At 51.9% G+C, this 15,738-nt stretch overlaps 1 protein-coding gene across 2 annotated transcripts; it reads left to right on the top strand.

Moving 5' to 3' along the window:
• Window positions 1–1,727: 1,727 nt before the first annotated feature.
• On the top strand, window positions 1,728–11,109 carry ANP32E (acidic nuclear phosphoprotein 32 family member E). 2 transcript variants are annotated; one of them, XM_051773998.1, is made up of 7 exons: window positions 1,728–2,019; window positions 3,404–3,553; window positions 4,077–4,199; window positions 4,908–5,070; window positions 6,139–6,293; window positions 6,935–6,986; window positions 8,415–11,109. In XM_051773998.1, the coding sequence occupies exons 1-7, from the start codon at window positions 1,966–1,968 to the stop codon at window positions 8,480–8,482; spliced, it is 765 nt and encodes a 254-aa protein (XP_051629958.1). In that variant the 5' UTR covers window positions 1,728–1,965; the 3' UTR covers window positions 8,483–11,109. The 2 variants fall into 2 exon arrangements, with proteins under 2 accessions (XP_051629958.1, XP_051629957.1); XM_051773997.1 differs by having other exon boundaries at window positions 1,836–2,019; window positions 8,418–11,109.
• Window positions 11,110–15,738: the final 4,629 nt, after the last annotated feature.

The raw sequence follows: 15,738 nt of genomic DNA, 5'->3' as shown, positions 1-15,738 counted from the left end.
CACCAGGAAAGGACACAAAAAAAGCCCAGGAAGAGCCACTCCGAGCTGGCTCCGGGGTTGAAAACCCCCTTTTTAGTGCCCTGTGAAGGTGAATTTGTGCAGATTTAGGCAATCACAGGGGCTGGGGCTGCTCTCCTGCCTTTAATATTCCCAAGTTTCTCAGTGAATTCCCAACTTCTCGCCCTCCCCACGGATGGGCCATTGTCTGTCAACACCAACCCTTAAAGCCCCAACGTGGAGAACACGAGCTGTTCCCATCCTTTTTTCCTGCTGCTGCCCAAAAGCCAACCCCTAATTCCAAAGTAAATGGGTCCTGAGGTGGGCAACACCCACGTGGAGGGTTCCACACTCTGAATCCCATAATAAAGGTAAAACAAGGAATACACACAACTCTGCAAGGAGGGAACACCTCTGCTCTGACCTCCCAACAAACTTTGATTTCCAAATGCCCATTTTTTCCCTAAATGCCTATTTTCCCCCCAACAACCCCTTCCTCCCCCATCAAAAACATTTTTTCCCCCCCGAATTCCCAGTTTTCTCCCCACAAACTCTGTTTTTCTCCTCCAACTCCCTTTCCCCCCCCCCAGCTCCCTATTTTTAACCCCTTCCCCAAACACCAGCCGAACTCCTTGGCTGCCTTCTCCCTCATTTGATCCTGACACAGGAAATATTTTCTCTGCAGAATTTAAACAAAGCTGGAACAAACCCGAGTTTCCCATGTTGGATTGTTGGGTTTTGTTTGGGTTTTATTTTTATTCTGTCACCAAGTTGCCAAAATGCCTCCATTTATTTATGTCTCCAAAGTTAAAAGAATTAATATGTAAATATTTGGAATTGCTTGTCTTGGAATTGTTCCGCCCGGGCACGAGGGACGTTGGTGGCTCACAGGCTTGGAGTGTGATCATCTTCCGGGACAAAAGCTCACAGAGAGAAAAATTCATTCGTTTTAAATAGGAAAAAAGCTTCCCGTGCTTCCAGAGGGACCTAAATCCCAACCTGAGGGGGATATGAATCTCATCTATCATCCCAGGGGGATATAAATCCCATCTAGCTATCCAGAGGGGGATCTAAATCCCATCTATCCACCCAGAGGGGAATATAAACCCTATATATCCACCCAGGGGGATCTAAATCCCATATATCCACCCAGGGAGGGATCTAAATCTCATATATGCATCCCGAGGGGGATCTAAATCCTATATATCCACCCCGAGGGGGATCTAAATCCTATATACCCACCCAGGGGGATCTAAATCCCATATGTCCACCCCGAGGGGGACGTAAATCCTATAGATCCACCCAGGAGGATATAGATCCCATCTATCCACCCCGGGGGACGTAAATCCCATCTGTCCACCCCGAGGGGGACACAAACCCCACGTATCCCCGCCGAGGGGCTCAGATGCTCGGAACAGAGCTATTTCCCGGCCCTGTGACCCCGTGTCACGCCCCCGGACCCCCCCGGACCCCTCCCGGTGCCGCTGCCCCCCCCCCCGCCCCTCGGAGCCCCGCCCCCGGCCCGCCCCCGGCCCCGCCCCCGCCCCGCCCCACGCGCTCAGGGCGCGCGCGCTGCCCCGCGCGGCTCCCGCCGGCCCCCGCGCGCCAACAAAAGCCCCGCCCCCCCACCCCTCCCACCCCACGCCCGGACGGGCAGCGCGCTCGGCCAATGGGGAGGCGCCGCCCTGGGAGCGGCGGAGCCAATGACCGCGCGGCGCGGGGGAAGCCCCGCCCCGGAGGGCGTGGCGTGGCGTGGGGGGGCGCCATGCGCCGTGTCATGGAGGCTCAGTGTGCGGGCGGCCATTGACGGCGCCGGAGCTGCGGCGGAGCGGCGCGGCCGGGGCGGCCCCGGCGACCCCCGACCCACTCCCGGCGCGCTCCCGGCGGTCGCCGCAGCCGCAGCGACCCCCGCGGCCGCTCCCGGCCACCCTCCCTCGCCAGTGCGGAACCGCGGGAGGGGGGGGGGCGATGGAGATGAAGAAGCGCATCAACCTGGAGTTGCGGAACCGGGCCCCCGAGAAGGTGAGGGGCGGCGGGGCCGGCGGGGCGCGCTCCCCTTGCCCCGCGGGGCCGTCGCCGCCGCCTCGGGCCGCGCGGGCCCGGCGGCGCCGCCGAATCTGGGTCAGCCGTGGCGCAGGGCCCGGCGGGGCGCGGGCGGCGCTTCCGGCGCGGCCCCGGGACCCGCGGGCCGCCCGCGCTCCCCCTGCGCCTCCTCCCTCGGGTCGCCCCGAACTTCCCGGGGGGCGCGGCGGCCCCGGCTCCCCCCCGCCGTTAATCCGCCGCTCCCGCCGGCCGCAGTAAACGGGTCACGGCGGCGGCCCCGGCCGCGGCCCGCCGCTCATCCCGGCGCCTTTAATTGGTGTTAATTACCGCCGTTTCCCGCGCCCGCCATCCCGCGGGGTCCCCGCACCCCACCCGCTTTCCTCACTACCCCCCCCCCCCCCCCCCCGCGCTTCCAACTTCCCGTTTCTTCGGGAAGAGCCAAAAAAAGGGAAAAAAAAAAAAAAGCCCGAAGCCCGTGGAAAAGCGGGAGCGCACGTGCGCTGCCCCCGCCGCCTCCCCCGCTGCCTCCGGAGCATCGCTTCCCAGTTTCCCACCGAGGAAATCCAGCACCTGGCTCGCCCCAGGAGTAAAGTCCACACCCGGCGCACGTGGGTTTTTGGCGGGGGGGGGGGGGGGGAAAGTTGCCGAAAGTGTTGATTTAACTCGCCCGGGTCGTGCTCCCGTGGAGTTTGTGGGTTGCAGGTACCCGGAGAGGCCTCCACTCGCTGCCAGCGTGCGGCGTCCGGGGGCGAAGCCGGGAAACCGCCCCTCTCTCCAGGCAGCTTTCCTTAAAACTCGGTGTTTTTATGGAAAAAATAATGTATAAGTGGGAAGCTGGCCCAGTGCTGCCCGGGGTCTGCAGCATTCCCAAAATGTTGTTAATGAAAAGTGTGTGGGGAAAGGGAAGAGTCACCTTGTGCCTGTCCTTTAACGAGTGGATGTTCCACTCTAGATAAAATAATTTAAAATTAATTGGCTGCTCCTTGTCACTGCTTCTCCAAGCACACGACCTGTATTGATTATCAATGAGGAAATTATTTAATTGGGCTTAAATAACCTGCAGAACTCTCTGGGAAAATCATCTGGAGTCGGAAGGTTTTGGGTTCTGAGTGAAACTGGTTTGAGGGCTTTGAATATGCACAGTTAAATGGGGAGCCTTGAGGATAAGGTGGTGGTTGGCTGCGTACACAGCAGTGCTGTGGGGAGCTGTACCAGGGTCCGTCGGGGGAGTTTTGGGGCCAGGTGGCAGTTTTGCAGAGTTTGATGCGTGCTCAGGGGAAAGGAAAGCACTTTAAGTTACGTGGAGGATTTTGGGGCACGAGTCTGGTGTGAATTTAAACCCACACGTGTGGCCTGTTGGCAGGTGACGGAGTTGGTGCTCGATAACTGCCGGTCCAGCAACGGGGAAATCGAAGGGCTCAATGACTCCTTCAAGGAACTCCAGTTTCTCAGCATGGCCAACGTCGAGCTGACGTCGCTGGCCAAGCTCCCCACGTTGAGTAAGCTCAGGAAGGTGCGTATCTCCCGTCCGCCGGCGCTCGGGGAGGGCAAAGTCACAGGTGACGAGCCGCAGTCGCGCCTTTTGGCTCTCACAGTTGGACTTGTGTGGTGCTAACGGTGCTGTATCTGTGAAATTTTTGGGTTTTTTTTTAAATCTGAAATTGTTTTGGGTGTCTCCAGTTAATTATGGCCAACTGGGCTTGTTCACTGACTCTTGAGTGGTGACTGCTTGGCTGTGGACGTTGTGAAGGTTGGCTGTGCCTTGCTGAGCACCAGGCCTTGGTAAGAGGCCCGTGGATTGCTGGCAGTGAACTCCAGTCCTAATAGCTTAAAACTGAGGTGCCCAAACACATGAGACTTCCAGGAGCATTTTATAATTCCCAGCTTAAAGGAACTTTTTTGACAGCCAAAGCTTGTTAACTTGAGCAACTCTTCAAAAGTGATTAAACACTTAAAGGGAGAACGAATAACGATGAAGCAGCTGAATCTAAGGGTGAGAATCCAACTGTTTAATTCCTTTTTCTTCTGTACAATAGCTGGAGTTGAGCGACAACGTCATTTCCGGAGGCCTGGAGGTCCTGGCAGAGCGATGTCCAAATCTCACATATCTAAATCTAAGTGGCAACAAAATCAAAGATCTTGGCACTGTGGAAGCTCTTGTGAGTATGAAGTGGGAGGGGCTCGGGAGATTTCATAAATGCTATTTTTTTATCAAGAATCCATTAGTATTTTTGGGAATGGATTGGTACAGACGTTTGTCAGTCTCGTGGTCAGTCCTGGTTTGATGGACTCGGTGCCCTGGTTGTAGGACAGCACGTGGAACCCCACTGCTGGGAAATGCTCCCACGTTGGGTATGGGATGTCCTGAGTGAGAGATTGTTGGGCTTGTTTTGTCTTTGAAGGAAGAGTGGCCCGGGTGTGTCATGCTGACCCCTCTGTGCTCATTCGTTAGGGTGAGCTTTCATTAACCTGTGAGGTGACTCAGACACGTGTGGGATACAACCAGGAGCAAACCTGGAGAGCAGCAGCAGTGGGTTGGTGAAGCAGAGGAGGGAGCTGTGGCGATCTGTTCCCCTGTTTTTCTGGATGATTGGGGTGTCTGTCCAAATCTGGGCTCTGCACACACAACCCAACCCCCAGAGTGTGAGGGAGTCTGTGGGTTTAGGAGCTTTGGGGAGCTGTGGGGTGTTGATCTGCACAGGTGTTGGGGGTTCAGCCACTGCCAGAACTTGGACTGAACTTCTGGGGTGAAAAACGCTGCCTAGAAATGAGGGATGGGGACAGAGTAAATTCTGCCACCGCGCTGTACCTGGCAGCACCACGTGGGTGTGTCGAGAAGGGGAAAAACCCTTTTTGTTCGTTTTCAGCAAAACCTGAAGAACCTGAAGAGCCTTGACCTGTTCAACTGTGAGATTACGAACCTCGAGGACTACAGGGACAGCATCTTCGAGCTGCTCCAGCAGATCACGTACCTGGACGGGTTTGATCAGGAGGACAACGAGGCACCGGACTCGGAGGATGATGACGACGGTAACTTCCCGAAGCAAACTGGGAGTAGGAATGGGCTGCTGGGATAAAGGTCTCAGTGTAGTGCAGGGACATCCTGAGCACACGAGGGTGATGCTGCTCGTGTTCCTGAAGCGCAGAGTCCGGAGTGTGTTTGGTGTTAACACACTGAGACGGAGCAAAAACTCTGTCAGAGGGTTCGAGTCCTGCAGGAGCTGCCTGGGATTAAGGGAATTGGCCTAAAGGTACTTTTACAAAGACACAAATGCTCTCTGAGTTAGTTGTTGCCAGCAGTAAAGCTGCTGAGTGATACAGAGTGAGGGGACAGACACGATTTTGAATAAAAAATCAGAATTTTACAGGGTTTTGTAATGGCTTCAGCCCCATGCTTCAGTGTAATATGATTTTCGGTTCCAAAAGCACACCAAAAAATTTCCTTTTGGTCCCACCTTGGTTGCAGTCTTTAGGGAGGCTGTTTTTGCTGTCAGCAAATCCTGTAGGCTTTGGGAGCCTGGATTTAAGAGAACTCAGTGGAAGCCCAGGGGTTGATACTTGGAATGTGAAAATAACCCAATATTTGAAAACAGATTAATAGTTTAAGTAGAAAATGAATTTAAGTGTTAAATCAGCTGGTGATGTCTTGTCACTTGCTGACCTGGCCCATGACAGGGATTAGTGCTCCAGGCACAGGAAGGAGGTGAGGGGCCATCCCTTTGGAGCTGCAGGTGTTGCATTTCCCAGTCACCACAAAGCAGAGGTGTGCACTATGTTAAGCTGGCTTTGCCTTAAAATATTTTAGGGTTGGGTTCTGTAGTGAAGCCCCTTCCCCTGGTAGGAGTTTGTGTTTGTACCTGCTTCAGGTGTCGAGTTTTGCCTGAAGCCTGTGATGGAAAAACAGTGGGAGCCTTTCTTAGAGGAAAAATGACAAAGATTAACTCGGTTACAATCGTGGTCGTTTCCCACGTGTGGCCTGCATTTAGAATAAAGAAAAAGTAAAAATCCCCAAAATCCTTCTGGAAAAACCTGTTAGAGCCAGCTCACCCTGATGTATTCAGAGGGGAGTGAATGGCCTGTGTGTGTCCTTCACTGCAGAAGGGGATGAAGATGACGATGATGATGAGAATGAAGCTGGGCCTCCAGGAGAATATGAAGAGGAAGATGATGAAGATGATGGAGCTTCAGATTTGGGGGAAGGTGAAGAGGAGGAGGAAGTTGGTCTTTCTTACCTGATGAAAGAAGAGATTCAGGTAAAGTTGGTAAATTCTGCCAGATGCAGGAAGGGAAGCTCCTGTGGGGTTCTGTGGATATGGAAAATGGTTCCTGTCCAGTTCCAGGGGGCAGAAACAGCCGCCTTTTACAAGGTGATGGGTAGAGTCTTGATGAAAATTCAGTGAGAGTTTGCTTCTTTATCAGGGAGTGGGTTCAATTCCCATATTCCAAGGGCAGATGTCAGATGGGCTGTTTCCCCATTTTGACTTGTCACGCTCCCCTGTTTGTGAAGTTCCACCGAGCAGAGGGATATAAAAACAAGACTTGGGTTTGTTGAATTCTCTGGAGCTGATTGTTTACATTTCTCAGCTTAAAACAAGACAAAACCCCAACACAACAATTTACTCATTTTCACAATAACTTGGGAAGATGCTGTTGTGCTTCCTCCTCGTCCTCGGCCCTTACAAAGGAAATCTAAAAGCCATTGGCATCTCTCTCTCTCCTGGTTAATTTGTCAGTAACTTCTGAGCTGGTACAACATAGGGAACAGTGGGGAAAAGCAAAGAAAATGAGACTCTGGGGCCAGCTGCTGCCCCAGCAGGATTTCTGCTTGGGATCAGTGTGGAAGGAAGGCTTCAATTAACAGCAACCGTAAAAATGTTCCCTGATTTTTGTACAGGATGAAGAGGACGATGACGACTACGTTGAAGGAGGTGATGAGGAGGAAGAAGGTAAGTGCTGAAGTTCTAAATGAAACAGTCCTCTATAATTCTATACCTTTGCGGGATTGGGACATGCAAATTAACACACAAATAAAAAGTAAAAATGAGGCAGAAACATCAGTTTTCTAAAAGGGAAGACGCTGCATCTCCTGCGCACTTGGGAATTGTCTTTTTCCAGCGCGGAGAGGAACAGGACTGTGGATTTGTTATTTCCATACATTGCAAACACCCCTCAAGTGCCCCAGAGGCTCTGCTGGCAAAGCCCTGGCAGCCAGAACCAGCTGGAGCTTTCCCTTTATCCAGCTGCAAGTGGCTTCTCTGTAAGCAGTTCCACTTCAGGGCAGCTCCGGGGAGTCAGACTGAGCCCAGGAGCCTGTCCAGGAACCCTAATGATATTTATCTCTCCAGTCTTATCATCAGTGGCTGTAACTCCTTAATTCCATACATTTTGCTGGCAGCCACGGGCATCATGGTCAAACAGAACGAGGCAGGGTGAGGGGCTGGTGCTGCTTTGAGGTGCAGTGTGTGATCCCGTGTGGAAAACACGGTGTCTGCGCAGGCTGGTGCTGCTCCGGGGCATTTGCCAGAGCACCAAGTTCTGTTTGCAACAGGTGGGTTACTGGAGTATTTGTTAATAATTTTTTTCATAAAAGCTTCCACGTCTGTGTGAAGCCAAGTCCCAGAATTTCTCCCCAGCTGGGCCCCCATCTCCTCTGTACACTGGGCTCAGCGGAGCGGGTTTGGGAGCTGGATCTTCCACTTGCAAAAATGGGGATTTTGAAGGAGCAGGGTGAATTCTTCACTTAGTACAAATGCGGCCCTGAGGTCGGGATGGACCTTGGGCCAGGGAATGGCTCCTGGGGAATTCCTGGATTGGAAGGGGCAGCATTGCACTGCGAGCTCCCACCACCAGAGCGCACAGCGCGCCGCCCGAATCCGGCCTTTTCCTACGGAAAAGCTCCAGGATATTGTCCGAGATCCTGGTGCCAGGTCTGTCCCTGGGGGAGAGGAGGGACCATGTCCCACCCGGTACCTGCAGGAACCGCTGTGCTGGGCAGGGTGTTGGGGCAGCTCTAAAGAGGGAGCTTGGGAGGTAGGAAAAGGTCACTTGCATTTTAGTTCTCAAACGTATTTTTTAATCAATCTGCTGGATATCACCAGTTCTCGGGGTGGAACATCCCGTGCTTAGTTTGACCCCGGTTTGATACGGCCCGTGCGGATCAGTCAGTCAGCAAACAGCTGTTGCTGTGGGAGCGGGGATGTTCCGTTGGGAATGCCCTGTTCCCATCACCTGTGTGGAAGGGCTGTGGCACTGCTGCTGTGGGAGCAGGGATGTTCCATTGGGAATGCCCTGTTCCCATCACCTGTGTGGAAGGGCTGTGGCACTGCTGCTGTGGGAGCAGAGCTAACGGGCTGCCTGCATCCCTCTTCCCTTAGCAGAGGGCGTCCGAGGGGAGAAGAGGAAACGAGAGCCCGAGGACGAAGGCGAGGAAGAGGAGGATTAATTTGCAGGACCAGACTCTCCAGTTACGGAAGACGCAATAGTGATTATGCAGCTCTGTATGTCCATGTACCATAGATGTCCCGACAGAAATCCTATGTTAACTTTTTATAGCAGAAGTGTGGTTTTACTATTCCTGCCCCTTTTATCATTCCAGATAAGCTCTGATAGCCCGTAGGAACCTTCTGTAGAGAACAATTTTCAGCCCTATAATCACTGAAGCCATTGGCAAATTCCCCCCCCCCCCCACCAGACTTTTCTTTAGAGCTCTTTAATTTCGTACAAACTTTGCTGTGTTGGTCATCGTTAGCCCCGAGTCCAACCCCCTGCCCCACGGGTTTAATATTGGGAACTTCCTTCAGGATTTTAAAGTTTTTATGCTTAAAAAGATGAATTGAACAACGCTCTGTGGCAAATTCCACAGTCTCTTAAATCAGTTGACACTAAGCTGAGTTTTTCAGGGATTCCACTGGAAACACCCAACTAGATGACACCCGTGTTTCAGCTTTTTAAAAAGTGAGTCCTGTGATATTTTTTAAGGCTTCTCTCCATTTTGGGTGTTCCAGGGTGAAGCCTCAGCAGGTTTCAGAAGATCTTTTTGTTTTCCTGCTTGCTCCGATGCTCAGTGTTTGGAGTATTCACTAGATTCCTTCAAGGGTGTATTTTGGCAAACTGAAAGAGCTGTGTTCCATAAAGGGTTGCAATCCATAAGTTTTCTCCCAAATCCATTGTCACTGCAAGTATTAACAAAGCAATTAATGTGTAGTTTTAACCCATTTTGCTAGAAATCTTTGTTAAACCTTCACTCACTTTGCTCTCTCATTGTCATTGTGGGAATTCTGCACCAATCATGGCTGTAAAATGTATAAAATAGATGAAATATGCATTTCTGATGCAGAAGTGAACGGGTAACTCCTCCAAGCGCGTTGTTTTCCAACCCCCCCCCTCCCAGCTTTTCTAGAACCGTTGAAGGGAAGGATGAACCCAAGTTGGTCCTTCTCTGCATGTCACCTCTTAAAGTGTGTAAATCTGGCTGAAGGCAAAACGCTCAGTTCGTGTGTAACAGTCGGGAATATTCGGGGGTTTGTATCGAGTGGCTGCGGAGACGCACTGGGAGCAAGCACAGGGGACGTGCAGAGAAGCTTTTCCCAGCAGCCTTTAATAATTCCTAACAGTTCTGCCCCGATGTATCATCTCTCCTGTTGGAAACAAGTTTCCAGCTTCCAGCATTCCTCCTTCAGTCGCGATCTGGGTTTCACGCGGCGTAGCCGTGATATCACACTGGCTGACGTCTCACATAGGTCCTGAACCAAATATCACACACAGCTTTATTCCAGAGACTTATTTTTGTATCTGTCCTGGCTGCCGATAGCTGCCGGAAACTGGGGAGAGCCCGCGGGTGGGAAGAGGGAGATTCCTGGGCCTGAGTCAGTCCCCCGTCGCCCGGTTCCCTGTGGATGTTCCGTAGGAATTGCACACAGTAGTTTGATGTGACCTTCAGTGGAGTGTAGATCATGCAGGGTTGAAGTTCTGCAAAGCCCCATTCCCTGTGCGTGTGGTTTTTATCCCCCAACTAGAGCCTTAACTCCGGGTTTCTCCTGTAGCTGTGCAGTGGCCTCGGAGCGGAGTCAGGCGGGCGGTGCCACACTCGGGAACAGCTGACTCCTTGGGCTTTGTGTTTTTTTTAAGGAATATCTCCAAAGACACTAGAAAAGTCATGGTAAAAACTTCCTTTGCAGCCACAACCGAGTCCTGTGTTTGTGATGAGTCCTGGATGGGTCAGTGCACATCCGTCATGTCCTGGGGGCTCTGGGCGAGGCACTCGCTCCATGCTCAGCTTTGAGAGAAAAGGTGTTTTCCCATCCTTTTGCTTCTTGTTTTTAGATTGAAACCTGTTATTTATAAGTGTGTCCGTCACAGCACCTCCCTGTCAGGGTTTTCCTTAACTGTCTGTTACCGATGCAGATAAAATTAGTTTTAAATGGAAAAAAAAAAAAAAAGAGTCTATTTTGATGGATTAAAATGATGTGGGTAGTGGGCTCGTTTGGGTGAGCGAGTCCCGCTCCCGAGACCAGACAGACTGAGCTCTGAGGGGTGACAGCCCTTCCCTAGGCCACACTTCCCCAGCAGCCACAGCCACCACATGGAACCCGAGCCCCTCACAGTCCCAGCTCCTGCTAATCTGTCGGTCCCAGTGTCACCATCCCCAGTCCCGTGCCCTCCGCTCGGCATGCAGCAACAGCGTTTTTTAACGAGGAATTCAGAGCCTCCAGATAACTTTTGAAACTTTTTTGCTTGGTGGGTGGTCTTTTCATGCAAATACGTCAGGGTGGGTTTTATATTTTGTAGAGGTTTTGTCCTATTTTAATGCTCTTTGTATGGCAGTCTGTATATAGTGTGGTTCGGTTCCTTCTCCGACTCTTTCCTGAAACTTTGGAGTAACTGATTTTGTGCAACTGTGTTTTGAATAAAGCCATGACAGTGTTAAATTAAAGACAACAGCCCTGCAGCACTCTTCTGATAACTTTTAGTTGTAACAAAACATGTTTCCTCCCCACGTGTGCTGTAAATTTTAAATTAAAAAGTTTTCAAACCGAATTATTTCAAATAAATTGAGACTATTGTATTGGATTACTTCTTGGGGTATGTCCAGCTGTGGAGAATGGGATGTTTCTCAAGGAATGGAGTAAGAGGGAATTGTTTCCTGTTATCTCTTAAATGTGGTGGAATGGGGATGTGTCTTTCTGGCGATGGAACTTGGACTTGTGGCACTTTAGTTCTTGGTAATGTTGTAACAGTCAAGGAAGGATGTTCTGTGAAATCGGGATAGTTCCCTGTGAGTGTTTCCAGGTAAGTTTGACATGTTGAAGTCTGGCTGAGCCTTAAGAAACAAAAACTAAAATCAAGAGCCTGGTTCTGTTTTGCTTTTCACAAACCCTGACTTGTGCCCTGCAACCCGGGCTCGAGTCTGGTGCTCAGTTATTCCTCAGAGAAGAACAGTGTTTTAAAAAACCCTGCTGCTCCCCCTGAGCCAGACAGAGCATTGTTTTATCTTGGGATTAGTCCAGCATTCCTGGCAAAAATCCCCTGGATGCACTTGAGAAAGCCAGTAGCAAACAGGCTTTTCTGCTGCTGGATGAGCAATTAGGCAAGAAATGGGTGGTGGCTTTCTGGGATATTTTATTTAGTTTTAAAGGTGGGGAGGAATTGCTGCTCCAGCAGAAGACCCTCACTGGCTGCTCTACCCTGTGGATTTGTGACCAAACGGGACCTGAGTTAAACAGGTTAAATCCGCCTTTTGGGGGTACAGGTGGGTGAGGTAAAACCAGGCTGTTGCGCTGTGGGACTTTCACGGTGAAGGACTGTGGAGGAAGCTCAAGCGCTGTGTGGGCACATCTTCAAAACCAGGAAAAACCTGCGGTGCGGCCGATGGGCTCCCGGGCTTGTCGCGACGTGTGGAACCAGCTCTGCCCGCCCCAGCCTGGGGTTTACACAGCGCACCTGCCGCCACAGCGAGCACCTGCCGGCTCCCGGGGCGCGGGCTGGGAGCGGGACGGGCTCTCCACGGTCCAGCCGCGCCCCAGCCCGCGCTCCGTCCCCCCGGGGCTCGGCCGCCCTCCATTTTGTCGCAGGGAGGGGAAGCCGTGCTGGCGGGCGGCCGGGCAGCTTCCTCCCTGCTGCTCCTTCCTCCTCCTCCTCCTCCTCCCGGGGCTTTTGTCTTGTGCTGCCCCTTCCAGCGGCGCTGCTTCCCCTCTTCTTCCTTCCTCAAGGCCGGGACGCCTCATGAGGCGGGGGGGGGGGGGGGGGGGCGTCGTCCCCCGCCCCTCACGGGGACCCGCCTGAGGGGAAGGGGGGGGGGGGGGGCGCGGAGCCCCCGAACGCGGGAAACCGCCACCCACGGGGTTCCCCGGCTGCGGGCAGCAGGGGCCGAGCCGCGACCCCGCCGCTGATTGGCTGAGATTTGCCGCAGTTCCGCCCCTCCGCCTTCCCGCCACCGGCGCCCGCGCGCGGCGCTCCCCCCTCCCACCCCCGGCCCCTCAGGCCCCTCATGGCGGCGGTGAGGGGGAAACTACCCCCGAGTGCCCCATTTCCACCCCAGAACAGCCTCTGCCTCCTCATGTGCTCCATTTCCACCCCAAAACACCCTCTGCCCCCGGCCCCAAGTGCCTCCTTTCCACCCAAAACACCCGCTGCTCCCCTCCCCAGGAAAGGCTTTTCCCCTCAGATTTTGCGAGCTTTGTGCCGTTGGTGGAAAACAAAGTGGTTCTGAGTCCAAATAGGAAAAAAACAAACAAACAACAACACAAAAAAAAACCAAAATACAAGCCCTGATCCCAAAGGTGGATTTTGGGGTCATGCGTGAGGAAGGGCAGGTTCAGCTGGGCTTTGGTATAAATGCCCTTCGTGAAAATAGGAAGAAATTCCTTGTAGAATTCCTTATATTCTCTAGTTAAAGGCCAGTAGCAAGAGAAGTCTAAAGCATGTGTTTTCAGCCAGCTCCTGCTGCAATGTATTTTTCAAATGTCCCCCAAATTTGCCCTGCTTTCCCAGGGAAATGTGGCACGTGCAGATTACCAGGCAAATTTCCCTTTTTCTCACCTCCATCCCTACAGCAGACACTGCCCAATTCCAGGTTAATTCAACCCAGCCACAGTCCCGAAAGGATTTGGGTTCATTTTTGTGACCCCCTGGGTCAGGGGAGCGATGATCCAGGGCTCCCACAGGTCAGACCTTCACAAATGGATTTTTGTGGGTTTTTTGGTATTAAAATATTGACCAAAAACTACTAGAACTATCCTTTGCCATTCCCACATATTCCATGATGGTGAGTTAGCCTTTTTCCCTCTTTATTTCCCTCAAATGAGATTAATTAAAAAAAACCCACATGCTGAGGATATAAACCCTGAAGGTTTCTCAATGCCTGGCTCTCACTTTCAACTTTCCTCATCTGTATTTTTATGTGAGAACAGGGAAGCTGGCGTTCTTACGGAATCCCACGAATTCAGGAATTTGGGTTCGTAGAAAAGTGTAAAATCCTGCGAGCTGTGGAATGGAGTAATGAGAAATCTCAGAATGAAAACTGCCCCGTTCCACAGCAAACAGAGCTGTTGTTGATTTTGGCAGCAAGAGCTGCTGTACGCTAAAAATACACACACCAGTTTCACTGATCACACGCATTGCAAAGGTCTGAACCAAAGAACGAGACCCGAGTTTATGAGATAAAAAGGATGCTCGGATTGTTTTTATCTATTTCCGAGTCTCTTGGTTGTGCCGGGGGTTGCACCGTCACATTGGACGTGCATGCTCGTGCTCTCCATTTGTTCAGGGATCGACTGACACAAATGGAGAGTTGGGGCTGCCCTGAGGTTCTGAAACGCACTGGATGGGACAGAAGGAGTCGGGGACAGCAATCTGCTTTGAGCAGGACACCGAAAATATCCCTCTGCAGAGCCCAGGGCAGGGAAATTCCTGGTCCTACTGCTGTTGAGAGGTTTCTTGCCGGAGTTCGAGTTAGATCTCCTGGGGAACACTCTTCTGGTTTTAAACTTTAAAATTGCAGTTCATAGTATGCTTCGGGTTCTGCTCTGAGTGTGTCTCATAGAAAGATAATAAAAAAACAGCCGCAAAAATAGCTGAGGAAAGCCTTTCCTCCTGCTTCAGATTTAACTGGCACAAATGAGGGAGAGTCCAAAAATAAATGTTCGGCCTCAGCAGCAAAACAGGAGAAAACCGCAGGACACACTAAAGCTGGGAACTCCTGGCACTGAGGAAAAGGATTCTCTTCTAGGAAACAAAATGACCCCAGAGTTCGAGTTTGTGTTGGAAAAGGAGCAGGTCTGTCCTATATGAGTGAAACATGCTCATATGGGGGGTTTGAGGGCCATTTCCTTGTAGCGTAGAGTTAATTCAAATAAAATAATCCTCGTGATGACTGAGGAGCAGCCAGTCAGGGCTCCTCAGCATGGCCTCACTGATTTCTTCTGGCCATTTGTGGTGCCACATCCTTGTCCCTGGGAATGTATCTTTCATGGGAATGTGGGGGACATGCAGGAATCATGTTTAATTAGGAATGTGAGGCTGGAAGGGAGCTCCTGGCTGACGGCGTATGGATACTATAATGTGTCTCTGCAGCAAGTGCCTGCCCAAATCCATTTCAGAATCACATTTGTGTCTCTCAGCTTCGTCACCGCGATGAGTCATAATTATTCTGCTTAAAAGTGGTGTTTCTTCTACGCTCCGTGTTTCAAGTGAGCTCCTGTGTCACAGCAAAAACTTATTGGTACCGACAGGAGTGACTCGGGTAATTTGCGTTTCTGAAAAGCAAGAACATTGTCTTCAGTCTGTTCTTTCATCAGTGTCACTGTTGGAGGATCCACACTAACAGCCGTAGGATCAGCCTTGCAAATTCAAGTCTTGCCCCATTTTGTGCAAGAAGTTATAAATGTATTTAAGGACGTAATCGAGCTCTGACTTTTTAATGGCAAATATTGGGGTTGCTCACACCTCCCATGCACACCCATCCCATGCTCCCACCGCAGTTAGTGTGGCTCCGAGAGCTTCTGGTGGGAAATGCTGGGTTTGGGGTGTGCTTTGAGGCACAGACTTGTGGAGATGAGAATGTTTTCTCTGGTGATCTGCTGAGGGGTGTTTCCACCTCGCTCGTTGTGTAGCACTGGGGGTGGAAGGCCGATTAATGGTGAAATCTCTTACATTAACATGTTACAGAAATTAAAGAGGTTTTCCCCAAGAGAGCCCTTTATTTCCCACAGCCATCCAGAGTTCCTCCTCATTCACATCCCTGCACAGACCCGTCATTCCTCTGTAAGCACCAGGAGGGAAGGAAGGAGGAATTATTATTATATCAATATCTCTCTACTCTGAGTTTCTGGATCGCTGGAGGCTTCAACTGCCACACAACTTCTACAGGAAGGTTAAGCATTCTCACTGCAGAAAGCAAAAAGTATTTTCCTGTCAGTCTGTGCGTGCTCTGCACGGGGAGCTGGGCTCGGGCAGGGCACCCGGGCACCGAGAGGCTGCTGCGGAGCCCGTGTGTTCCCTCGGGTGCCACGCGGGGAGCAGGGAGGGGAAAAGGGGTCGATAACTGCAGTTCCACGGAAAAAGCTCCCGACGGCTATTCCCGGTCCTCCCGGTGAACTCGGGCTGCAGGAGCCCCGGACTGGGAAGAACGAGCACTAGAGGGCACAGCGCGACCAGCGACGGGTTTGGAGAGGGGGAGGCACAGCCCGGGTGTCGGAGCTG

This window comes from Manacus candei, unplaced genomic scaffold (genome assembly GCF_025592945.1).
Source record: "Manacus candei isolate 608988 ecotype Guabito, Panama unplaced genomic scaffold, ASM2559294v1 h1tg000184l, whole genome shotgun sequence".
Taxonomy (NCBI): domain Eukaryota; kingdom Metazoa; phylum Chordata; class Aves; order Passeriformes; family Pipridae; genus Manacus; species Manacus candei.
This window is presented reverse-complemented; position numbering and strand designations above follow the sequence as displayed.

What these genes read in the sequence shown, in the direction of transcription:
- ANP32E (XM_051773998.1), top strand. Translation starts at nt 1,966, where the DNA reads ATGGAGATGAAGAAGCGCATCAACCTGGAGTTGCGGAACCGGGCCCCC. An exon ending in CGTTGAGTAAGCTCAGGAAG is followed by an intron (nt 3,554 to 4,076) that starts GTGCGTATCTCC and finishes TCTGTACAATAG; the next exon opens with CTGGAGTTGAGCGACAACGT. An exon ending in AGGTGATGAGGAGGAAGAAG is followed by an intron (nt 6,987 to 8,414) that starts GTAAGTGCTGAA and finishes CTCTTCCCTTAG; the next exon opens with CAGAGGGCGTCCGAGGGGAG.